The sequence below is a fragment of the Trematomus bernacchii genome, unplaced genomic scaffold (genome assembly GCF_902827165.1).
Source record: "Trematomus bernacchii unplaced genomic scaffold, fTreBer1.1, whole genome shotgun sequence".
NCBI classification, from domain to species: Eukaryota; Metazoa; Chordata; class Actinopteri; order Perciformes; family Nototheniidae; genus Trematomus; species Trematomus bernacchii.
Window position 1 is genome coordinate 1,714,445 of NW_022987614.1, and position 27,098 is coordinate 1,741,542.

The window sequence follows — 27,098 nt, forward strand, 5'->3', positions numbered from 1 at the left end:
TTTAATTCAAAAGGTTAAATAAAATAAACTGAGGCTGTTTTTCAAATGGAGGTTTCCTGCTGTTGTTTTCGTGCACCTTTAGATTTCTGACATGAATATCCAAGACACGCCTTGTTTGTTTCTTGCACATCTTTTTATTTATATACATTTCTGATTACATGTTTACTACAACCACACAATAAATCAATCCATCTTATTCCTTATTGATTAATGGCGCGTTTCCACTACACGGCCTCGCTCGGCCCCGCTCGGTATGGCTGGGCCTCGTTAGGACTGGCTCACTTTATGGCGCATTTCCATTACAGTTTAGGAACTGGGGCAGTATCTATAGTAACGCAGTGTAGGCGGAGCCGTGACGTGATCTTCAGAGAACCCCAGGAAAACAACACAGCCGTTAGCTGTTAGCACTCAGAGCTCACAGCTCCTCATATATGCTCAGAAACTAGACAAAAGTTAAACAAGTACAAACCACAGACTGCCTGTGTCATGGTGAATACAGTCGCTGCTTTATTTATGTCTGTATAGGCCGTTGTTGTGAGTGTGGACGGTCGGAGCATATACTGCGTTAGCTTAGCCAATCTCCATTTAGAACACACGCATTTTAAAAGGTTTTTCGCCTGCCGTCTGTCTGCAGACTTGACAAAGCATTAATTCATGGTTTTTACTAACCGGTATCAGTATGTTGTTACTTCGGCATCATTTAGAAACGTGTATTACAATTAAATCACGGTCAAATATGTCCATCTTGTTGTAGTTGTAGCCCCCTTGCCAGCGATGCTCTCTCTAGTTTAGCATACTCAGCCCGACTCAGCCTCGTTGTCTCTGGCCCTAGACCCGCGATTTTATGAGGCCAGAAAAACTGTGAATTAGGACCCACCGGCCGGTACTAGGCCAAGTGGAAACGCAACCAAAGACGGGCCGCTGACGTCACAGCCCTCTTAAACCGGGCTGCGGGCTGTAGTGGAAACGCGCCATAATATAGCAATAAATTACACTGCATTGCATTACAGTTCAAAAGATTGAAAGAGTATTCACATATATCATTTTACACGTCCTTTCCTACATCAGCAGGAGAGGACTCTTTAAAGTAGAGACACTACATACTGATATACACCTGAACATCAGCAGGAGAGGACTCTTTAAAGTAGAGACACTACATACTGATATACACCTGAACATCAGCAGGAGAGGACTCTTTAAAGTAGAGACACTACATACTGATATACACCTGAACATCAGCAGGAGAGGACTCTTTAAAGTAGATACTGATATACGCCTGGACATCAGCAGGAGAGGACTCTTTAAAGCAGAGACACAAAATACTGATATACACCTGAACATCAGCAGGAGAGGACTCTTTAAAGTAGAGACACTACATACTGATATACACCTGAACATCAGCAGGAGAGGACTCTTTAAAGTAGAGACACTACATACTGATATACACCTGAACATCAGAGGACTCTTTAAAGTAGAGACACTACATACTGATATACACCTGGACATCAGCAGGAGAGGACTCTTTAAAGTAGAGACAATACATACTGATATACACCTGAACATCAGCAGGAGAGGACTCTTTAAAGTAGAGACACTACATACTGATATACACCTGAACATCAGCAGTAGAGGACTCTTTAAAGTAGAGACACTACATACTGATATTACATTACATTTTTTTACATTACATGTTACTTGTTAGACGCTTGTATCCAAAGCGACTTACATACTCAATACTGTGGGCAATCCCCACAGGAGCAATTTGGGGTGAAGTGTCTTGCCCAGGGACACAACGACATGCTGACTGCAGTGGGGTTTGAACCTGTGCCCCCCTGATCCGAACACCAACGCACTAGTTGTGCCACAGCCTCCCTGATATACACCTGAAAATGATAATATGTCCTCTTTTATTGACCATTTACAATGATGGTTCCTATGAAGTCCTGCCTACTTCAGCTCACACACTGTGGCGTTGTCTCCGTTGGAAAAGTGAAGGGCGAGACCAGCGTAGAGCGGCTGAGTGAAAGTGGTCTGCACTTTGTGGATGAACTTCATGGTTTCCCCCACGTCGTAAAACGACAGAACTCCAGCCTTATGATCCAGGAACACTCCCACTTTGTAAGACGACTTAACCGAGATTGGCGTGTGGATATCGTCATGTCTGAATTCAAATTTAGAATGACAATATAACGCCCAAGACTTCTTGTTGTACCCAAATGCACAGTCTTTAGAGGTATTATGTCTTTTCATATCCTTGTATGCTACAGCTACTGTTAATAGTGCATCATACTCCACCTCGAAGTAACAACGTCCAGTCAGACTCTCTCTACTCAGGACCTGATGTAAACCGTTGAATCTGTCTCGGGATGGCAAAAACATTTCCAATAAAGGAGTTGTTGTTACTTTGCGGTACCTCTCAGAAAACAACATTATGCTAGTGTTTGATGAGTTTGGATCCAGCGTGATTTGACTTGCATACAGTAAGAACTCCTCTCTGGTCCTCAGTTGTTGCGACAGAAAAGCATCCACTTCAGTGACTGTCCGTAAAATCTTCGGCCACTTCTCCATCAGAACTTCCTGCAGTTTATCTCGGACTTCTGACACAGCTGTTGTCACGTCCTCAAAGTACTGCAGAGGACGGATTTTAGGGCTGGGTAACTCTGAGGATTCACCGAGAGGTGAGACTGAGGAGAATTTTTGTAGAAACTGGGTGTAATCGTCTGTTTGTTGAAGTAGCTCCAGCTCAGAGTCTTTCTTCTTCAGCTCAGCCATCTCCTGCTCCAGCTTCTTCTGAAACTCTTTGACTCGACGCACTTCACTTTCCTGCTGAGATTTAACCTTCTGCTTCACATCAGAGCTTTTTTTCTGGATGAAGCGGATCAGTTCGATGAAGATCTTCTCACTGTCCTTCACATCTTTATTAGCAGAGCGATTGATGCCATCCACCTCCTGCTGAAGCTGCTTCATAACTTTCCTGCTGCTGTGGATTCTCTGCTGGATGTTTTGTCGTCTCACCTTGATCTCTTTCTGCCTCTCAGTCCTTTCTGCTGCAGCTGACACTGTGTCGTGGCCTTTGTGTTCGTCCACAGAGCAGAGATAACAGATACACTGCTGATCAGTGCGGCAGAACATCTTCATCACCTCGTCGTGACGAGAGCAGATGTTCTCCTGGAGCTTCTTGGAGGGCTCCACCAGCTTGTGTTTTTTAAAGGCAGGCAATTCATAATGAGGCTGGAGGTGTTTGTCACAATAAGAGATCAAACACTGCAGACAGGACTTACAGGCTCTCAGTTTTCTCCCAGTGCAGACATCACAGGCCACATCTTCAGCTCCAGCATAGCAGTGATCAGCAGGAGCTTCTTCAAGCACAGTCTTCTTCAGCTCCTCCACTAAATCTGCCAACATGGTGTTTTTCAGCAGGACAGGCCTTGGTGTGAAGCTCTTTCTACACTGAGGGCAGCTGTAGACTTCCTTCTCATCCTCTTTATCCCAGTGGGTTTTAATACAGTCCATGCAGTAACTGTGTCCACAGGAAGTCGTCACCGGACCCTTCAGTAGATCCAGACAGATCGAACAAGAGAAAGTTTCCCGGTCCAGCTGAACTCCTTTCTGCGCCATTTCACCTCTCAGTGACAGCGAGTGTCTTGAGTTTCACTTCCTGAGGGCTGAAACTAGTGTGAGTGTGATCTGATCATGTGATTTTGCAGTGAATAGGGCCTGTCAGCTCATGCACTGGTTACACCCATCAGGAAGTATGACGCAATTGATAAGGGGGGAGTGTGTGTAGATAGACAATCCGTTCCAAGGTCCACTCTCACTGCTTCCTTCAGTAAATGTGAGAGTTTTCAGGCTGATCAAACTGTGAAAACACAAGGTCACAATGAGACACAATGAGGATCTCTCGCTGACTTAATGAGAGATTTGTGCAAGTAAATTAAGGAAATTGAACTTAACACAGCAGCAAGCACTTTGTCCAGTCATGCTTGGAAGATCTACTACAACTACAGCATATAGGCTGTAGTTGTAATAGATCTTCTTCTACATGTCATTTGAACATCCTTTGCAGGAGACAGTGCAAAGATCTATGTTGTTTTAGTTAAAATATGCATGAATATTTGTTCCCACTTATATTGCAACTGCGTCACAGCTATTTCTAAATATATACCATTGTATCTTATCTTATCTTTCCAGTCAGGCTGTTGTGCGATAAGCAGAGTTGCAAAGTACATTTACTCAAGTATTGTAGCTCGGTAGTTTATCAACATATTTATACTTTACCTGAGTATTTCCATTTAATGCTACTTTATACTTACAGTCCACTACATTTCAGAAGCAGATATGTACTATTGTTCCTCCAGTACATTGATTTTACTTTGTGCATAAACACATGACATGATGATAGGGTATCAGGAAAAACTTTACTACCAATCCACACAGTATGCAAATGTTGTCCAATTTGACCAAAGACTAAATGTTCTTACATGTATAAATAACTGGATAATATAATAACCATCATGTGTCTGTATTTTTGTATATGTACTGTAGTATATGTAATGTTATACAACTGTCTGTGTGTTTTATAATTTGTATATTTATGTTTTAGGACACTCTTGAGAATGAGATGCTACATCTCAACAGGCTATACCTTCGAAAAATAAATAAATAATAATAAAATACTTTGAAAACATCCATTCTGCATATCGAGTGATATACCTGATGGTACTTTTGTACTACCAATGTGCAGAATGAGTATTTTTACTTCTTAAACTATAAGTATATTTTGATGGTAATACTTTGTACTTTCCCTTAAAGGGCCCATGTCATGGCCATTTCCACTGATCATAATTACATTGTTGAGGTATACTAAAATAGATTTATACTGTGCAATTTTCCAAACTGTGTCAAGTATGTGTATTCAGCAGTATTCACTCTCTCCACTAAACGACTCGTTGGAGCTCTTGTCCCCCCCTCCCTGTGAGCCTAGTGTGCTCCGATTGGTCAGCTCGGCCACTCTGTTCTGATTAGTCAACCACCAGAGAGGCTCCGCCCATGTCTAACAGTGCTTTTTCCGGCTGCTCTCAGCGGAACATCAGTCTTATAATGGCGTCGGTACAGCCGTATATTTTATACGCTAACTAACCGAACTGTACCTACAACTGTTGTTATAGAAGAGTGTGACGGCCCCAGGGCCTTTGTCTTACGATGGGGTGGAGCTGAAGAGGCTAATCAGCGCGATCACGGACACCTGGCCGGAGCCGAGGTGCTAGCCAGCTGCCCGGAGTCACACGGCGGCCCCTCTCTCTCTCCAAAGCGGCTCAGCGATCCTCTCCCCTCGACCACCTATCTCTGCATTTACCACAATAAATGTGCCGTGGTTTTGTAAACTTGTGTATGTCTCCTTGTCTTTCCGTTGTGGCCTACGAGCCGGTCATAACAAAGAGTAAGTTATTTTTACCTGTTATAAACTACTACTGTTTGATGAGAAATCAAATCATGGTTTGCTATATATGAATGATATGTTATAGGCAGGGGTGCACATAACTGGTACGCAGGTACGCATGCGCGGCACAAATCTGAATTGCGTAACGTCACTTGTGTCACTACGCGCCTTTGCGTACCTCAAAACATCAAAACAAAACACATATTTCGTCTACACGTGTTTCTTGTCAACACTCAATGGAGTAAACTACTAGGCATGTCAAAAAACCCAAAGACATTAAGCAGCTACATTGCCGTTTCGCTCCCTGCAAAAAATCTTTCTATGACTGATTGAACTGGAGCTGGGTGAGCCGCGCAGGACATAACCGACGGACCTGTGAAGCTTTCCAGGAGGCAGAGGCTTAGATCACTGGACGACAGAGTTGGTCGCCGTGTGCACAGACAGGGTTAACGTCGGTATAAACAACAGAATTGTGCCAAAAGTCCGCCAACTGGCTGCGGTGGGAGACTCCCCTGTGCACATTCTGTGCCCCGCGCACACACTGGAGAACTGCGCAAAATCATCTGATCACAACGTTCACGCTCTGTGGTCAAGCTGCTGCAGTTTTATTTACACCAAAGTGGAGTGAAACACACAGCTGCAAACTTACTCAGGGTGTTATGGAAGAGTTTGAAATCAGACAGAGGTGGAAGAAGTACTCAGATCTTGTGTAGGAATACTCAGTTACAGTAAAAGTCCTGCATTCAAAATGTTACTCAAGTAAAATTAGAAAAGTATTATCAAAATATAGTGAAAGTAGCAACAGTAAAAGTATTCATTGTGCAGATTGGTCCATTTCAGAATAATATATATGATATGTTTTATAATGATTGATCATGAAAGTGTTCTCAAAGCTGGTAAAGGAGCAGCTAGTTTGAATGACTTTGTATACTGCAGGGTAGCTTGTGAATTTACTCCAGGTGGAACTAAAGTCTGATTTAACACTTGATTAGATTTCACATCATTCATCCACATCTGTAAAGTAACTAAAGGTATTAAATACATGTAGTGGAGTAAAAGTAGAAGTACAAAGTAGCATAAAATAGAAATACTCAAGTCAACTACAAGTATCTCAAAATTGTACTTGAGTAAATAAGTGTGCTTTGTTACTTCCCACATTTGAAATCAGATATGACTTCAAGTCATGTGATCATTTCTTAGTATTTGATCCTTCAACTTGGCCTCAGGAAATGCAAGGACTTCACAGTTTTGGCAACAAGTTTTGGAGAAAGCAAATCGGAGGCTTAAAAAGAGACAGGGAGGTGCATCTTCATCATCTTCATCATCTAGCATGCAAGAAGTGTAAATTGAGGACAGTGAAGGAGACACTGAGGAGGACCACGCTTCGTGTGGGGTGAGTACCAAACGCTGTCTCTTGGTACTCATCTGAGTAACTCACTAAAAAAGTTATGTGCACCCCTGGTTATAGGAGCAAATAATTCAGGGAAGAAAGGATAGGCCTACTAAGTATTTCCATTAAACTTTATTTTTAGAAATGTACAAAATGAACGTAAATATACAAAAATACACGGTATATCGTCAATTACTCCCCGTTGTCGGCATCTTGCCTATAGCAGCCGGGGCTTTTTAGGACGATGCATCAGTGTGGTAGTTCCGTCATGTATTGTCCGGCAGGATCTGGCTGGACGAAATCAAATGCAAATCACAAAATATTAGAGAAACTTAGTTGTTTTAGATTCGTTAGTAGTAGTTGTGGTAGGAGTGTGGATCTATCTAATCAATCTAATGAACAGCTTGCCAGCTAATATGCTAACCTAGCTTTGTTTACCTTGGTAGCTAACACGATATGAACGTTAGCTCGGAGGAACGGCAACTATAATGTAGAGTAATAAAACTACTATGAACAAAAGCTAGTGGTTCATATTAGGCTAGCAATAACGTGTTTATAATTGCAATCTTATACGGGTAGTCTGCTACGTTCGGTCATACAATGTTTCCCGCTAGCATGTGTAGCTAGCCTCGTTAGCTATACATGCTATCAGTCCTTTGGGGGTCTGTGAGCGGGCAAAGAGAGGGGATTTTCTCCGAGTTAATATGAACGTTAGCTCCGAGGAACGGCAACTATAATGTGTAATAAAACTACTATGAACAAAAGCTAGTGGTTCATATTAGGCTAGCAATAACATGTTTATAATTGCAATCTTATTAGGGTAGTCTGCTACGTTCGCCCGGAGTATACTGTCTATGAGTATTTGGTGTGTGAATGCAGACATTCTCCTGCTATGAGATACATGTATGTAAGGCCATCTGCTGATATTAGAGTTGATATGGAAACGCTAGCAACTTAGTTAGCACAGTTAGCACTGGCTTAGCAGTCCGAAACATGTTTACACATTTAAACAGTCGTGGTAGATACCTTGTTTGATAAATACACAAATAACAATGCAAACGTACAGGTTGTGTACCAGAATCTTCCCCTGCTCCAAACGGTCCAAACAAACTAGGAATAGCATCGTCCTTCAGTTTCAAATGCTGTGCATATCCGGCCTCAAACTGGGCAATGTTTTGGAAGCTTTCGTCTGTGAAATGCCGGTTCTTCGAACCTCTGAAGGAACAGTGTTAAAAAGACATTTCAACCACTGACTTTGTCGTGGTTCTTCCGTCGGTAGGACAAACAGCTCAGATTTCTCCTCACATTTCAGGAAACAGGTCCTTGGCAGTGGCATGACTGGATCGATTGTGAACTGAACCAGAGCTTCCAACAGTAAATGTTAGGCTGGCAGAGGGTGCGGCCAGCGCCGCTGGGTGTGGCCATAGCTCTTCGGGATTGGTCCATTTCGTTCCGGGTACTGCATGACATCAGGCGGTACCCGGAAGAATCAAATGGGCAGTGACGTATCTCCAACGAGGCGTTTTGGGGAGGTATTTTCTGTGTTAGAGTTTTACTCGCTACAGGGTGTACTTTGAGGGTTTTGACTCTGCACACCGTTTACATGCATAAAAACCTTCATAACACACAAGGGGACGGGTAATAACCGGAAAAGCATGACATGGGAGCTTTAAGTAAATTCTTTTAAATCAGGTCCTTTACTTGTAATTATTTATTTTAGAACCATAATACTTGTACTTTTATTTAATTAAAGGATCTGAGTACTTCTTCCAACACTGGCAATAAGCTATGGTTTTATAACTAAGTGCAATAAAACATTTACAAGGTTGTTGGGAAACTTGTTCACACCCACTAAACTTTGGATCCAGATTACAATCATGATACTGGGTGCAGGGGAACCAGGTTGAATAAGAGGATTACAAATAGAACATAATAATTTGGATTAGTAATCATTTTTTGCCTTTTCACTTGTCTTTGAGATAGAAAAATAAAATAAAAACAATGGATAAATCCTGACACAGTTTTCATGATAACTTAAAGGGGCAGAATTCTGCTCATTTTCAGGTAAATGTCAGTATTTAGTGTCTCTACTTTAAAGAGTCCTCTCCTGATGATGTTCAGGTGTATATCAGTATGTAGTGTCTGTACTTTAAATAGTCCTCTCCTGCTGATGTTCAGGTGTATATCAGTACAGTATGTAGTGTCTCTACTTTAAAGAGTAGAAAGAAATCTCACTCTTGAGAGTTTTCTATTGTTGTTATATTGCAGCGGTTTTAATATGATTACAAAAGACAAGCTTTGTTTAATCGTAGAAATCGTTTTATTTATATGTCTAAACTTCCTCCAGGAATCAATTTGTCAGATCCTCTCAAAAAGTACATTCGTTCATCATTTGCTCGTACATGTTGACACCATAAATCAAAAGAATATGCCTCTTCCTACTTATTGATTAAGATAGCACTAAAAACACTGCAATGATTTACATTAATATTAACATGGGACAGCACTGATACTTTTACAGAAACAATATGAGCAGCAATATCAAGTCATTATGAGATCACAGCGGTTTCCAGATTAATTGTGAGCGTTAACGCTGACGGCTCTAATAAAGATGGAACAAATCTGAAAATCAAAATCAGAAATGCCACCTAAAAACATCCTGTCTACTACAACTGACACACCGTGGCATTGTCTCCTTTTGGTAATCTAAGAGCAATTCCAGCGTAGAGCGGCTGAGTGAAAGTGGTCTGCACAGTATGAAGGAGTTTCATGGTTTCAACCACGTCGTAAAAGGACAGAATACCAGCCTTATGATCCAGATACACTCCTACTCTGAGGGAGGATACACCTGAAATCCGAGTGTATTTTTTGTTTTGTATGACACCAACGTATTCCCAGCGACTGTCTAACCCCCAGGACTTGTCATTATATCCAAATGCAAATTCATGAAAGGGCCCTGAATTGCTCCCATCCTTGTATGCAACAGCTATGATGATGTATGCATCCCACTTCACCTCCCAGTAACAACGTCCAGTCAGACTCTCTTTACTCAGGACCTGATAAGTGTGATTGAATCCGGCGTGTTTTTTAGAAACTGAGACTTCCATATTGGTTACTTTACGGTTCCCCTCAGACAATATCATCCAGGGGTGTGCCGTCTTTGGATCCAGCGTTATATGACATGCATACCGTAAGAAATCCTCTCTGGTCGTCAGTTGATGTGAAAGTAAAGTTTCCACTTCAGTGACTGTCTGTAAAATATTTGACCATTTCTCCATCAGAACTTCCTGTAGTTTATCTCGGACTTCTGACACAGCTGTCGCCACGTCGCCAAAGTACTGCAGAGGACGGATTTTGGGTAATTCTGTGGATTCACTGAGCTGTGAGAGCGAGGAGTAATTTTGTAGGAACTGGTTGTGATCCTCTGTGTGAGAGATCATCTTCAACTCAGTGTCTCTCCTCTTCAGCTCAGCCATCTCCTGCTCCAGCTTCTCCTGAAGCTCTTTGACTCGACGCACTTCACTCTTCTGCTGGGATCTGACCTGCTGCTTCACATCTGAGCTTCTTTTCTCCATGAGACGGATCAGCTCAGTGAACATCTTCTCACTGTCCTCCACTGCTTTATCAGCAGAGCCATTGACGTCATCCACCTCCTGCTGAAGCAGCTTCACCTCCTTCTCTCTGTCCTGGATTCTCTGCTGGATGTTTTGTCGACTACCCTCCAGCTCTCTCTGCCTCTCAGTCTTCTCTGCTGCAGCTGACACTGTGTCGTGGCCTTTATGTTCGTCCATAGAGCAGAGATAACAGATACACTGCTGATCAGTGCGGCAGAACATCTTCATCACCTCGTCGTGACGAGAGCAGATGTTCTCCTGGAGTTTCTTGGAGGGCTCCACCAGCTTGTGTTTTTTAAACGTAGCTGCGTCATGATGAGGCTGGAGGTGTTTGTCACAATAAGAGGCCAAACACTGCAGACAGGACTTACAGGCTCTCAGTTTTCTCCCAGTGCAGACATCACAGGCCACATCTTCAGCTCCAGCATAGCAGTGATCAGCAGGAGCTTCTTCAAGTCCAGTCTTCTTCAGCTCCTCCACTAAATCTGCTAACATGATACTTTTCACCAGGAGAGGCCTCGGTGTGAAGCTCTTTCTACACTGAGGGCAGCTGTAGACTTCCTTCTCATCGTCTTTGTCCCAGAAGCTTTTAATACATTTCATGCAGTAGCTGTGTCCACAGGGGATAGTCACCGGATCCTTCAGTGAATCAAGACAAATCGAACAGCAACCGCAACCTGTTTCATGGACTAGCTGAAATCCTTGCTGCGCCATTGTACCACACTAAGAGCAAATGCCTGAAAGTCTCACTTTCCTCACAACAGAAACAAGCCTGAGTTTATATGCCCTGAATGAGGCTTATCAGCTCTTGTCACCACATTTCTATTACACCAATCAGCACATTGTCAAGGGGAGGGCACATGGAAAAAACTCTGTTTGAGAGCAGGAAGACGGCGGATAAGTTATCAGGGTTTTTATAGTGGCAACGTGGCAAAGGACTATTACCCTGTTCCAAAGTCCTTCTAATAAGTTAGTGAGGCTACGAGGCAATCCCACTGAGAAAAAACAACGTGCTTGAGGGCTATTTTCCTGACTTCTTGAACACTTTTCTGCACATTTCTTGCAAGTAACTTTGTTGATGAAATAAAACTTAGCACAGTTACCTGCACACAGCTGGAAGAACTTTGTCCAGTTCTTCATTCAGCGACTGTTTAATATACTAAAACACCATCTTTTACATTCATACAGCCATGACTTTTCTAAGGGAGAAACTCATTTTAGGGGGCAGTAAAGCTTCGGCAGCATCTAAAGTATTTCTACATTACATTTCAAAATATTCCAAATACATATAATGTACTTTAATTCTTATCCGTGTTATCTGGGAGTGTGCAGGGTTTCTGTCAAGCATTGTAAGTCGTAAAACAGAGCTACTCTTCCTCTATTATCAGCCCCAAACAGTACATTGTGCTATTGCATTTCTGTGTACTGTATTCTGTATTCCCTTACGGATAAGTAGTCTGCAATACAAATATGCCAAATTGTAATATGAAATGTAGGGGGCCTAAAAATATCAGTCTCTAAACATAGGTCTGGTGTAATGAGAGCAGAGTGTGATACTTACAGTAAGGTGAAATAAATAAAATAAAAATAAACCTGAATTACCCTTAAATCTTTTATAAACACATTTAAGATTGTGTCATGAATGCATTTTTGCTGTGAGAGCAACATAAGTGATTAGGTCTAGCTGCCAAACAAAAAAACACCTCAGAAAATAAATTGAGCATAACCCCCAGGACTTGTCATTCTGGTTTCAATGTCATCCCGGTTTTACGGTCAAACATCCCTAATATTCATCTGGCTGCTACTTAGGTAAATAGATAAATAATGACTAATATATCATATTTCATAACTTGCATATAGACTCTTATTGCACTATTTCACAATTTCACTTTTTTAAACTATTTTTCTTTTTCTTTTTCTGCGGTCTGTTATGCTACGCACAACATTCTTTATTATTCCGCCGGGTTATTTTGCGCCACTTCTCCGAGTCCCACATTGAACATCGCAGAAACTCCGTTCAAACATCAAAACGTTCAGCTCGGTCGGGAATTGATGGCTATTACTTTCATCATTCATAACTTTCATAATTCCAGAGATACATCCCATAATACATCCCATTTTTAACATGGAAGTCAATGGAGAAACTCTTCAGACTTCAACAATCTTCATGCAACTTCAACTGCTAACTGCTCCTTCTTCAACTGCTAACTGCTCCTTCATACTTTCACTCAGAAACCTCATTCCAACTTTAAAATGTGACACATCTTTCTGACATTATTCGTGTAATACAACTTTTAAATCTGATTCTTACTTTTATAGATATTAAACACATTTCAGACCTTGGTAAAGAGGCCTTCTTCAGATTTTAGAGTGCGTGATGTCACAGCTAGAGTGGAGGACAGATTTAATTTTGCCTTCATATTTTCTTTTAAACCTGCCATAATTCCCAAACCCTACATTCCTGAGACATAATTTTTCTTGACAAACGTAGGAAAACATCTCGTAGCTTGAAAGATAAAAAAAAATTAAGCAAAATAATTAAACAAAATGCCTCTTGAGGGCATGAAGTGACAAAAACGTTCAACATGTCTCCATTAAAACCCACTGTAAATTCAGCCTCACCTTTCCCCACCACAGCAGCCGCACACCTTTAGTTAATCTGCCAAAAAGGCCACATTATTAACCAGAAAGTACACAAAAAGTACACTTCAGATGCTCAAGTTCCTTGACATGCTTCACGCTTTGAGATTTCACCGATATCTGTTACGGTTCTTCAACAAAACGTTCACATGTAACAGGTTTATCTCTCATTCAGAACAATGAAAATGCTTTCCTCTCACTAATCACCATGGAAACCTTTGATCTCTGGACACGTCGTTAGCTCAAATATAAACACCTGTGTCATGGAACACGATGATGTCATAACTCCAATTGACATAATTAGAGCAGCAGACTAATGACGTGGTCACTGGAGTCTGTCTCAGCCTATTATTTTCCGTCTGATGGAGACTTCATACTGACTTCAACATGTTCCACATATTTTAGACATTATTGGTGATGTATGCTTTTAGTTCTAAAGTTTTCAGTTAAAATATTCTGCTGCTTTTTCATGCATTTAAACTTTTATTTTCTTGTTCTTATTTCACATTCAAGTCCCCTGTATTCATGAACCCTTTAAAGTACTCAGCCACACCACTTATATACCAGGTGCGACTGTTGCTATGTGAGTTAGGCCCCGGCTCCACGAGGACGAAAACGGGTTGAATCCGCATATTTCTCATGCGTATAGCCCTCTAAGCTCCACGAGGCCGTAAGGGAAACGTAGAAACAGACCCCGCAAACGACAACGGGTCCAAAGGTGGATAGATCTGGCAACGGAGCGCTCTGGGGGGTCCAACGGGGCCGTGGAGTCGCCTATACGGTCATTCGTTTTCATAGCCCCGCCTCTCCCCCGCAGGGTTGCTATCGTGCTCCAGTCGTTACTGACCATGCTACAGTTCTTTGTGCAACATCTACAGGAGCTCCTCCTTGAATTCAGATTATTTATCTTTATCTCGATATGGACATAAACGGGAGTGAAGTCTAATCTGACAGGACGGAGACACGCAGCTCCTGCCACTGTGATGCAGCGGGAGCAAAACACACACTTCAAGTCAGATCATCACCCTTAGCTATTTTAATTACCTCTCAAACTAAACTAGTTATAAATATGTTCATTTTTACTGTCGGGTCACTCATTACAGGATCAGCTGCTGCATGAGACAGACACTGACGCTGTGAGAAGAGAGGAAAAAGAGACAGCCTCCGTGTATTTGATGATTATATATCATTATATCGTCGTTATTCATTTGTTTTAAAGCTCAATAAATAACAATGAAGACCTTTGACCGGCACTTTTATAATTTTGTCCGGAAGATTTAAACTTTAACACACACTGACCGGCGAAAAACTCTGCCCGGTTCTGTCGGCCCCCACCGCGGAGAATACACAGAAGTGCAGCCATGACAACCATTCTTCTTCACTGCTTTTGTGGAGGAAGTTGCTGCTTTTGTGGAGGAAGTTACAGCGCCACGTACAGGTTCGGCATATGTACTGCAGCTTTTCCAGCGTTTGGATGTAAACGGAGCCGTCTCGTGGAGCTTGACACAATCCGGTGTATATTGCGTGGGGACGGAAGGTTTTTTGCGGTTGCATTTGCGTTACTCCGATGCGTTTTGCCGTATTTGTCCTCGTGGAGCCGGGGCCTCAATCTTTCAAATACAAGGTTGCTTGTTTGATTCAAGCTCTTGTAGTCAATATGTCAAGGTATTTATCCCTAACATTTTGTCAGCTAACTAATGACACACACTCAGAGGATCTTTATAAACGTTTTAAGTATTGCACATCGTTAAACATGACTCTTATAAATCACTTTTAAAACCAGCGATGCACTACAGTGTCAGCTTTTCTAAAATAGAAACGTCAATGTTCACATCTTTCTAAATGATTCTACTTTTCAATGACCTACAAATAATCCTAATAATAATCCCATTTTCAATCTTCCAACTGTTCATATTTTTTGGTCAATTAACAAACCTGTTACAAATGTGTTGTTCAACAAATTTGAGCGTTTGCCACATTTATTTGATCACCATGGAAACCTTTGATCTCTGGACACCTCGTTAGCTCAAATATAAACACCTGTGTCATGGGACACGATGATGTCATAACTCCAACTGACATGCTCAGAGCAGCAGACTTCAGATAATGGTTAATGGTCCTGCCCTCAACAGCTCTACGTCAATTATGGGGTGTCATCATATGCCGTTTCCATGGAAACGCATCCCTCGCCATAAAACATGATGTCGCTGTAACTCCAATGGACACGGTCCGATCGTCCCCCAAACATCGCTTGTATATCACCGGTCTATGCCTCAACAGCTTTACGCCAAATCTGAGATCTCACCATAGGCTGTTGCCATGGAAACGCATCCCTCGCCATAAAACACGATGTCGCTGTTGCTCCAATGGACACGGTCCGGTCGTCCCACAATCTTCACCTGTATATCACCTCTCCATGCCTCAACAGCTCTACGTCAAATCTGACATCTCACCATATGCCGTTTCCATGGAAACGCATCCCTCGCCATAAAACACGATGTTGTCGTAAAGCCTAGGGTAAAAACAGCACCACACTTCAGATAATGGTTAACGGTCCAGCCCTCAACAGCTCTACGTCAATTATGGGGTTTCATCATATGCCGTTTCCATGGAAACGCATCCCTTGCCATAAAAGACGATGTCGCTATAACTCCTATGAAAATGTTCAAAAAGTGCTCAAACTTCACATGTGTGCTAACAGTCCAGCTGTGAAGACATCTACGGGACAGTTTTGAGATTTCTTCAAATGCCGTTGGCATGGCAACACAATGCTCGCCATGAAACACGGTTTTCTCATAACTTCAGTGAAAATGCTCCAAATGGCCCAAAACTTCACAGGTTTGGTAACGATGCAGCCATCAACACATCTAAGCGTATTATGGGATGTCATCAAATGCCGTTAGCATGGCGACAGAAGTTTGCAGTTCAAATATTCTGCTGCTTTTCCAAGCCTTTTTACTTTCTTTTCTTCTCTCATCACACATTCAAGCCCCCAGTGTTCATGTATCATTCCAATCTAAATTCTTCACTTTCTTCTTACACATTACATTTCAGCAACGCAGTTTAGCGTCAGCTTTTCAGCATAAAGCATTCCCACTAGCAATTTCTTCATGAATTGCATTCTCTAGTTGTATTTACTATTTACAATTTACTTGCACTATATTTGTCTGTTTATCTGTGTTTTGTGTTGCACTGTTGGAGAAGCCTGTGGCAAGACAAGATTTTCATCGGCATAACTACACTGTAGCTATGTTCGCATTACTAAATAAAGAACCTTCAACCCTTGATTTTCACATGTTTTTCTGAGAAGAAAATAAAACCTGAATTTATAATTATTTTCTTAATCTTAAAAATAAATAAAAAATGCAAATATCTTGTTTCATAAAAATTCGGAAAAACCCCAACATTTTATTTTGTACAGACATGTACATGTGGCACTCATATCACATCTTGAAAATAGAAACACAATTTATTACAAACTCAACCTGTTAGCTTTTCTTTTAATGTGTGTTATTTCTTTCTTCAAACTTTCATTTATGCATTCAACACATTGAGACTTAGTAAGAAATTGAAGACATTTAGAATAAAATATCTACAATGAAAGAAGCTCTGGTGCTTTCTCTCTCTCATGCTTTACAATAGAAACAACAATATACAAATACATCAATATCGATATTCAACAAATATTTAGAGCAAAGTTTACATTTCCATGCAGGGAAATATCAGTTGAGGTTAACAGAAATCCTCCTGAGCAGTGACAGCCTCCGTGGCTAAAGAGACACAGGAAGGAGCGCCCCCTAAAGAAACTCCAACATCTACAGAACAACTCATGAGAAGATGTTAAAGCACATCCCATAATGTTTGATTGAAAGCTGATCTCTGTGCAGTGAAGACATGAACAATCAGCTCTCAGCAACAATGATGGACACACAATGAGTTTAAGAAGTAGAAGAGTTCCTCAAATGACTTCTGGCTATTTCAGTTTACACAACTCGGCTGTGGTTCCATGATAACAATAAAGCAAAACTCCAGCATGTAGCGGCTGAGTGAATGTGGTCTGGACTCTGTGGAGGAGAGTCATGGTTTCAGAGACGCTGTAGAAGGACAGAATACCTGCTCTGTGATCCAGGTACACTCCTACTCTGGAGGACTGAGGACCTGAGACGGGAGTGATGATACTGTTGTAACTAAATGTATAACTGTTTTGCTCACAAATTAACGCCCAGGATTTGTCATTGTATCCAAATAAACTTTCATACACCCCCCCTGCTCTGATGATATTCTTGTATGTGACTGCTACAACTGCTCCCCCTCTCCGCTCCACCTCCCAGTAACAACGTCCAGTCAGACTCTCTCTACTCATGACCTGAGGCCATTCAGTGAATCTGTCTGGGTGACTAGAATAAGACTGATGTTGTTTCATGAATGTTGCTTTTCTGCTCCCCTCAGATAATACCAGCCGTGTGTATGCTGTGTTTGGATCCAGTGTGATCTCTTGTGAACATTTTAAGAACCCAGCTCTGGTGGTGGGATCTGCTGCTGACAGTAAAACATCCACTTCAGTTGGTGAGACGTTTGTCCATTCCTCTCTCAGGACGTCCTGTAGTTTGTCTCTGACTGCTGACAGGGCCGCCGTCACGTCCTCAAAGTAGCTCAGAGGACGGATGTTGATGCTGGATGAGTGTGTAGGTTCACTGAGGGCTGACAGTGAGGGGTAGCTGTGCAGAAACTGGTTGTGATCCTCTGTGTGAGAGAGCAGCTTCAGCTCAGCGTCTCTCCTCTTCAGCTCAGCCATCTCCTGCTCCAGCTTCTCCTGAAGCTCTTTGACTCGACTCACTTCACTCTTCTGCTGGTATCTGACCTGCTGCTTCACATCAGAGCTTCTTTTCTCCATGAGATGGATCAGCTCAGTGAACATCTTCTCACTGTCCTCCACTGCTTTATCAGCAGAGCCATTGACGGCCTCCACCTCCTGCTGAAGCAGCTTCACCTCCTTCTCTCTGTCCTGGATTCTCTGCTGGATGTTTAGTCGACTCCCCTCCAGCTCTCTCTGCCTCTCAGTCCTCTCTGCTGCAGCTGACACTGTGTCGTGGCCTTTATGTTCGTCCACAGAGCAGAGATAACAGATACACTGCTGATCAGTGCGGCAGAACATCTTCATCACCTCGTCGTGAAGAGAGCAGATGTTCTCCTGGAGCTTCTTGGAGGGCTCCACCAGCTTGTGTTTTTTAAACGTAGCTGCGTCATGATGAGGCTGGAGGTGTTTGTCACAATAAGAGGCCAAACACTGCAGACAGGACTTACAGGCTTTCCGTTTTCTCCGAGTGCAGACATCACAGGCCACATCTTCAGCTCCAGCATAGCAGTGATCAGCAGGAGCTTCTTCAAGTCCAGTCTTCTTCAGCTCCTCCACTAAATCTGCTAACATGGTGTTTTTCACCAGGACAGGCCTCGGTGTGAAGCTCTTTCTACACTGAGGGCAACTGTAGACTTCCTTCTCATCGTCTTTGTCCCAGAAGCTTTTAATACATTTCATGCAGTAGCTGTGTCCACAGGGGATAGTCACCGGATCCTTCAGTGAATCAAGACAAATCGAACAGCAACCGCAACCTGTTTCATGGACTAGCTGAAATCCTTGCTGCGCCATCGTACCACACTGAGAGCAAATGCCTGAAAGTCTTTCCTCAAAACAGAAACAAGCCTGAGCGCTTATATGCCCTGAATGAGGCTTATCAGCTCTTGTCACCACATTTCTATTACACCAATCAGCACATTGTCAAGGGGAGGGCACATGGAAAAAACTCTGTTTGAGAGCAGGAAGAAGACGGATAAGTTATCAGGGTTTTTATAGTGGCAACGTGGCAAAGGACTATTACCCTGTTCCAAAGTCCTTCCAATAAGTTAGTGAGGCTATAAGGCAATCCCACTGAGAAAAAACAACGTGCTTGAGGGCTATTTTCCTGACTTCTTGAACACTTTTCTGCACATTTCTTGCAAGTAACTTTGTTGATAAAATGACACTTTGTCCAATTCTTCATTCAGCGACTTTTTAATATACTAAAACACCATCTTTTGCATTCATACAGCCATGACTTCAACTCATATTATGGGGCAGTAAAGTTTCGACAGCATCTAAATGTGTTCTACAATACATTTCAAAATATAAAAAATATACATAATGTACTTGAATTCTTATCTGTGTTATCTGGGAGTGTGCAGGGTTTCTGTTAAGCATTGTAAGTCGTAAAACAGAGCCACACTTCCTCTATTATCAGCCCTAAACAGTACATTGTGCTATTGCATTTCTATGTACTGTATTCTGTATTCCCATATGGATAAGTAGTTTGCAATACAAATATGCCAAGTTGTAATGAAACATAGGGAGCCTAAAAACATCAGGGTCTAAACACTGCTCTGGTGTAATGAGAGCAGAGTGTGCGCTTGTGTGTACGTCCTTTGTGTACGTCCTGTGTGTTGTGAGGTTGCAAAAGTCTTATCAGTTTAAGCGTTAGTTCACCCGAATGACTAAATAGGTCAAAAACAAAGTAGTGGTACAGTACTGTATGTGGCCTTGCAGATTCATCTTCATCTGCTTCATTTGCTTTTGAAATGGACATTTGATAAAGTCGAAAAGGTGAAAATAATTCGGATTTATAACAGGGATAGAATTGAAAATCAGTAATTTTCTACAGACATTTGTAGTCCGACAACAACATTTCAATTTGTTAACCTGTTAAGCACTGAGCCTGTTTTTCAGGTCTCAGGCTCGAAAATGACATTCCCAGAACAAATGACCATATCTTCCCTTCTAAAAGGGTTAAATTAATAATCTTTTTTCTCAAAGTAATGATAAACCTGTGAGTCGGATGTAGAAAAGTCAGAATCAATATAGATGTTTTTTATTTTAAAGAAAATTCAGATTGAACATAGTAAAAAACTGTAAATTATACAGACATTATATGTCCGTCCAAAAATTCTTTTTTACTTATAGTGAAAACTACCCTTGGATGATGGTAAGGTAGACTAAAAGCTTTAGGAATCCAAAGTACAACATATAATAAATACCCTGTATCAAGATTGATGCAAAACAAGTGACATTTGACCTTTTTAAGAGAGGTTTAGCAAAAACAACTCCACCTCTGAGGCGATTTGGGTGGAAATGGGGGTTTTTCCATATCTCTGGCCCCCCTTTGTCGATTTTGATGGTTGACACCTCTTTCTGACCGTTAGAGCCAATAGAATCGAAGGGGAATCTCCCCACTCACACACATTGTAAAACAAAAAGGTGGGGGCTTCGCGCATGCAGTTTTGCATCAGAGCGAACCTATACTCTAGCTCTGACATCTGGAAACGGAAAAGCAGGTTTATTGCTTTTGGATTATCAGAAATCATTTCAAAGAGACACAGACACATTGGATTAACCTATGGATTAACTTCAGCAGCATTCTTATTGTTTTAATGCCATTGAAGACCACTTTTGACCAGACTAGGTCACGGGTAAGCCATGTTAGCGTTTTTAGCTACCTAGCGCCACATGTTTTGATGTCTGTTTTTGTTTATAAAGTCGCAAGTTCGTATCATGGAGTGATAATGTCTGCACCCATCGATTCTGTGTCACCTCACGATGTAAAACGATGTGTTGGATGTGCAGAAAAGATAAATAATAAGGTGTTGTGAGTGAATTTCGGTGCAGTAATCTGTTAGCATTTTTTGCTCGTTGCTAATTCAGAGGCTCAGCGTTAGCATTGTGGGTTTTATTTTGAAAAATAAATAAAAATGATTAGTTAGATGAGTTTTTTCCCGTTACATGGATATAAAACATTCATAGTTTATTAAATATTAAGATGCCCTCAGATACTGTTTCCTCAGATGACGCGTTTTTCCCCCCGGTATCGGGGGGGGCGGTGCTTAACAGGTTAAAAAGGACCATGGTATTTCTGCATGTAAATGGTGCAACACAAGCAATAGGAGAACAAATAAAGAGCTTTTTGAACATTTAAGCAAGGAAACATGTCACAGTAGAGACACAAAATACTGATATGAACCTGAAAGGAGCATAATAAATGTCCTCTTTAAAGGTCCTATGTCATGGCCATTTCTACTGATCATAATTCCATTGTTGAGGTTTACTAAAATAGATGTATACTGTGCAATTTTCCAAACTCACATTGGTTTCTCATACTGTAAAGTATGTGTATTCACTCTCTGTCCTAAACGGCTTGTTGGAGCTCCTGCCCCCCCCCTCTCTGTGAGTCCAGTGTGCTCTGATTGGTCACGACGTTGAGAGGCTCGTTGCTGCTCGCAGCTGCTGCTCGTTGCTGCAAGGAGCGGACAGGCTTCCGGGTCGGCGAAACAGCGAGAACAAGCAAAACTCATCCTGAGCACACACAAACACTCACAGCCGAAGTAAATACAATAAGTGTGGCTTGATATTGAGTAAAAAAAGGTTTATAACGCTGTGAGCATGGGTCTGCGGAGAGCATTTCTCCGCGATCCCAACGTAGTAGCCCGAAAAACTTTTACCCATTTAAACAGTCATGGTAGATACCTTGTTTGTTTTAAAAATCATAAATATACAAACAACAATGAATACTTACAGGTTGTGTACCCGAATCTCCCGCTGGTCCAAACAAAGTAGGAACAGCATCGTTCTTCAGTGCTCTACGCTGTACATATCCGGCATGAATCGCTGAAAGGTTTGGGAAGCTTTGTTTCGTGAAAGGCTGGCAGAGGGTGCGGCCTCCGGGTATCCCCACGTCAGAGTACCCAGGAAGTAAATGAGAAATCTCCAACGAGGCGTTTTGGGGAGGTCTTTTCTGTGTTAGAGTGTTACTCCCTACAGGGTGTACTTTGAGGGTTTTTGACTCTGCAGACCGTTTACATGCATAAAAACCTTCATAACACACAAGGGGACGGGTAATAACCGGAAAAGCATGACATGGGACCTTTAAATATTTGTAATTATCAAGAAGCAACGTCCAAAGCCAATACAGGGGGCAGCTTCTCTGATTACAAAAAGAAGTCTAGATTGTATGGAAGTCTATGAGAAAATGACCCTACATCCCACTTAAGTTATTATCTCTCTTCTACACCGCACCCCCGATACCGGGGGGAAAAACGCGTGATCTGCAGGAAACAGCGTCTGAGGGCATCTTAATATTCAATAAACTATGAATGTTATATATCCATGTAACGGGAAGAAACTCAGCTAACTGATCTTTTTTTTTTTTTTTTTAAAAAAACCACAAAGCTAGCGCTGGGCCTATGAATTAGCCACGAGCGAAAAAATGCTAACAGCGTTTTGCACAGAAACTCACTCATAACACCCTTATTATGTATCTGTACTGCACGTCCAACATATCGACTAGCATCGTGAGAAGACACAGAATCGATCGGTACCTACATCATTACTCCATGATAACAACTCGCGACTTTATAAACAAAAACAGACATCAAAACATGTGGCACTAGGTAGCTAAAAACGCTAACATGGCTTACCTGTGTCGTTGTCTGGTCAAAAGTAGTCTTCAAGGCATTAAAACGATAAAAATGCTGCTGAAGTTAATCCATAGGTTAATCTAATGTGTCTGTGTCCCTTTGAAATTATTTTTGATAATCCATAAGCAATAAACCTGCTTTTCCGTTTCCAGATGTCAGAGCGAGAGATAGGTTCACTCTGATGCAAACCTGCATGCGCAAAGCCCCCACATTTTTTTGTTAACAGGTGTGTGTATGTGGAAATTCCCCTTCGATTCTATTGGCTCTAACGGTCAGAAAGAGATGTCAATCACCAAAATCGACCAATGGGTTCCAGAGAAACGGTAAAAACGCCCATTTCCACCCAAATCACCTCAGAGGTAGAGTTTGTTTTGCTAAACCTCTCTAAAAAGGTCAAATGTCACTTGTTTTGCATCAATCTTGATACAGGGTACTTATTATATGTTGTACTTTGGATTCCTAAAGCTTTAGTCTACCTTACCATCATCCAAGGGTAGTTTTCACTATAAGTAAAAAAGAATTTTTGGACGGACACTATAATTTACAGTTTTTTACTATGTTCAATCTGAATTTTCTTTAAAATAAAAAACATCTATATTGATTCTGACTTTTCTACATCCAACTCACAGGTTTATCATTACTTTGAGAAAAAATATTATTAATGTAACCCTTTTAGAAGGGAAGATATGGTCATTTGTTCTGAGAATGTCATTTTCGAGCCTGAGACCTGAAAAACAGGCTTAGGGCTTAACAGGTTAAACACCTTACCTCTGTTTGAGAGCTTCTCCAGCAGCGTCCTGAAGCGTTGCACTACAGACGGAGACACATCGTAGGTGTAAACGTCCGTCACTGGAACGGGGTGACACCGTCCAAACATGGCATCTGTCAACACACAAACAGGAATTTAGAGAAACGCTTTTTAGATTTTACATTTGACACAGGCTGAACATACAGTTTCTGAGCTAAAAGTATTGCAATTAACAACAACAATGATTAAAATATCACGGATGACGATGACCTAAACTTTTATTTTCACGAACAATGTACGCTAGAGGGGGACCAGAAAGGTTTTTAAGCTTCTTCTTGCCCCTTTTTAACGTGACGGAAACTATTTGAGAATAAAAAAAATTATACCTTGAACATTCTTTTTGGTTTTTTTTGCTTCTCTTTGTCATAATCAGAATGAGAAAACCTTTATTAGTCCAACAGAGGGGAAATGTACATTGTTACAGCAGAAAAGAGCCAAATACAGCTTAATGTTACCTAAGAAGCATGCATAAAAAAGTATTAAAGATACAAAAATTATAATAAAAAATAGTTACACATCATTACTATTGTTTGTTTTGTATCTAACAAGTTCAATAAATTGACAAACAAAATAAAAAAATATTCCAAAACATCCCTGTAACCCTGTAAAAAGCATTATTTAGGGTGTGAAAATGACTTATACTGTAGTTCGTCCACATTTGTGCTGTTTGCATGTTCAATGGGGTTCAGTATATCTCTAACTGTATATCTGCATGTATGATTGTGTATGGGAGACTGTGCATGTTGCATAATGGCACTTGTACATGGTAATTCAGGCCTCTTGTCTATAAATAGCCTCTGCGACACTTAGGCCGTCTCTATCAAAACTCAAGCTCCATTTAGCAGTCAGCTGAGGATGACCAGCAGCTGGTCGGCACTGATGTGATTAATCTGAGACGTTTCACTGTTATTTTGTTGTTACAATGACAGAGACGAGAGAGGAAGCTGGATATTTGTAAACTGAACATTAGAGCCTGCCATTTATCCAAAAATACCGTAAAGAGGACACTTTAAGCTCATGTTCAGGTGTATGTAGTGTCTCTATTTTAAAGAGACCTCTCCTGGTGATGTTCAGGTGTATATCAGTATGTAGTGTCTCTATTTTAAAGAGACCTCTCCTGGTGATGTTCAGGTGTATATCAGTATGTAGTGTCTCTATTTTAAAGAGACCTCTCCTGGTGATGTTCAGGTGTATATCAGTATGTAGTGTCTCTACTTTAAAGAGTCCTCTCCTGCTGATGTTCAGGTGTATATCAGTATGTAGTGTCTCTACTTTAAAGAGTCCTCTCCTGCTGATGTTCAGGTGTATATCAGTATGTAGTGTCTCTACTTTAAAGAGTCCTCTCCTGCTGATGTTCAGGTGTATATCAGTATGTAGTGTCTCTACTTTAAAGAGTCCTCTCCTGCTGATGTTCAGGTGTATATCAGTATGTAGTGTCTCTACTTTAAAGAGTCCTCTCCTGCTGATGTTCAGGTGTATATCAGTATGTAGTGTCTCTACTTTAAAGAGTCCTCTGTTTTGCTGTTAAAAAAAAGGATGTGTAATAATACAAATAAATGGTTTTGTTAAAGGATGCCGCCATGAAATGTAGAAAGCAGCTCTCTCTCCAATGTACAACATAACGAGTGCACTGCTAAAAGAAAAAGGAGGCAATTTGAGATGTCGATTGAAAAGGAAACATAATGATAGAGGGGGAAAAAACACATTAAATGAAAAACAATAAATGCAAAAGATTGGAAAGGTTTTATATTTGGATTTTAATCAAATGACCATCTCTTCCCTCTTACAGTAAAACACCGTGTGCTGCATTATCCTCTCTAATCTGGACCATAAATCACAATACGACACGTCTGCCTCTGAATTACGGCCTCCGGTACTAAACCGGGATAAATTACACAGCCTTGGATATGCATGCATATAACTATGAGAGATCATTCAAGATGTTCCCTCTGCAGAGACACATAAATTGTGTTATATGAGATCACAAGAAGAAGAGGAAAGAAGGGACTGTGGTGCAATCGTTATTTTGCTTCTCATTTATTGCATATATATGTGCTTTAGGGTTAGTATTTAAATACATTTGTGTTACTGTAAGACCTCATACCTGTATGTATGTAAAATAAACCTATGATAGTAATGTTGGTATGCAGGCAATGAGAGAGAAACGGTGCTTTTACCTAGTTGAATAGTATCATTTGCTGTTTGTAGTTGTTCAATTTAGGTTTGAAAGCACTCAAAAACACACAAAAACATTATTTATGTTAAATTAAATGATATTGTTCTGCAGAATTCAGGCTTTAATAGATGAATTAGTCCATGCTGTTAAGAAGAGCTGATGAACCTGCAGATTTTGCCTTTTGGGGTTTAACAGTGAAGAAAAGTCAATTAAAACCATAAATTGCCCTAATAATCAAACTTCTTGTCATTTTTGAGCCATTGAGAAACTTGTAGTTATGTGTTAACCCTACTACACGTTATTCTTGTACTTTTTCCGAATGCTAAAGCAATAAAACATGTTGTCACAGGGATTGTACATCAATGGCACTTAGGTCTGGACACAGCGTTGCTCTGCAGGGACTCGCTGACAGGAAGTCCTGCTGCCTAATGAACTGGATTAAGACGTTTTAATGGATCTGTTTCCTCCGGGGACCAGCACAAGTCCATCATCCCTCACCGACCACAAGATCAATGACATCTGGCATCGCTTAGCAGGCCTGGCTGCTTCAACTGAATACAGGAAGTAAAGTGGTTTCCTTCATACAAGTCAAGAACTGGATCTGGATATCATGGGTTTTAATGTGTTAGGAAAAGAGAGCTCTAGGATGAGTTTTAAAAACAGGAGATAAGTCGGGATTCTACAACTTCCTGTTCCCTTTTCTAGAAGTCAATAGCTTTTTGAAGAATAACATTAGCCGCCTTTAGCTTAGCGGTGGTGACGTGAAGTGATGTGACCGTGCTGTAGTTCTTTTATAGCCCAACATTAGCCGCCTTTAGCTTAGCGGTGGTGACGTGAAGTCATGTGACCGTGCTGTAGTTCCTTTATAGCCCAACATTAGCCACCTTTAGCTTAGCGGTGGTGACGTGAAGTCATGTGACCGTGCTGTAGTTCCTTTATAGCCCAACATTAGCCACCTTTAGCTTAGTGGTGGTGACGTGAAGTCATGTGACCGTGCTGTAGTTCCTTTATAGCCCAACATTAGCCACCTTTAGCTTAGCGGTGGTGACGTGAAGTCATGTGACCGTGCTGTAGTTCCTTTATAGCCCAACATTAGCCACCTTTAGCTTAGCGGTGGTGACGTGAAGTCATGTGACCGTGCTGTAGTTCCTTTATAGCCCAACATTAGCCGCCTTTAGCCAGGGTTGCCAACTCTCACGCATCTGGCGTGTGACACACGCTTTCACTCTCAATCTCACGCTCTCACGCTGCCCAAACTATTCTCACGCCAAAAACAAGATGAACCGCCGATCGTTTTTGGTTGGTTATTTACAATGTTGAGTTGACAGCTGCTCAAGCTGTCGAACCGCTCCCTCCCCGCCCCCACCACTCTTAACAACGTTAACAGACAGCAGAGCAGTGGGAGCCGGTTGGTCAATCCCCGACCCGTATTGCGCATGCGCAGATCTAAGATCCAGTAGAAATGATAAAAAGTAAAAGTCTGCTGCTTATTGTTCTACTAGGCCAAAATAGAGTCAAAGAGTATATGAGAG

The 27,098-nt window shown here is 41.4% G+C and overlaps 4 protein-coding genes across 4 annotated transcripts in view; all 4 read right to left on the minus strand.

Moving 5' to 3' along the window:
- Window positions 1-3,624, minus strand: part of LOC117483744 (receptor-type tyrosine-protein phosphatase N2-like) — a 202,235-nt gene extending 198,611 nt beyond the window's left edge. The window contains exon 1 of the mRNA XM_034132094.1: window positions 1,962-3,624. Coding sequence (XP_033987985.1) covers window positions 1,962-3,618 — 1,657 coding nt within the window. The 5' untranslated portion in view covers window positions 3,619-3,624. The remainder of the gene's footprint in view (window positions 1-1,961) is intronic.
- Window positions 3,625-3,698: 74 nt separating this feature from the next.
- Window positions 3,699-27,098, minus strand: part of slco5a1b (solute carrier organic anion transporter family member 5A1b) — a 43,386-nt gene continuing 19,986 nt past the window's right edge. The window contains exons 3-4 of the mRNA XM_034132098.1: window positions 23,351-23,464; window positions 3,699-3,859 (exon numbers count right to left, since the gene is read on the minus strand). Coding sequence (XP_033987989.1) covers window positions 3,855-3,859; window positions 23,351-23,464 — 119 coding nt within the window. The 3' untranslated portion in view covers window positions 3,699-3,854. The remainder of the gene's footprint in view (window positions 3,860-23,350; window positions 23,465-27,098) is intronic.
- Window positions 9,398-11,185, minus strand: LOC117483745 (tripartite motif-containing protein 16-like). The gene has a single exon (XM_034132095.1). The coding sequence runs from the start codon at window positions 11,156-11,158 to the stop codon at window positions 9,497-9,499; it is 1,662 nt and encodes a 553-aa protein (XP_033987986.1). The 5' UTR covers window positions 11,159-11,185; the 3' UTR covers window positions 9,398-9,496.
- Window positions 16,970-18,731, minus strand: LOC117483747 (tripartite motif-containing protein 16-like protein). Its single transcript, XM_034132097.1, has 2 exons — window positions 18,480-18,731; window positions 16,970-18,188 (listed from the first exon to the last, which is right to left on the minus strand). The coding sequence occupies exons 1-2, from the start codon at window positions 18,729-18,731 to the stop codon at window positions 17,058-17,060; spliced, it is 1,383 nt and encodes a 460-aa protein (XP_033987988.1). The 3' UTR covers window positions 16,970-17,057.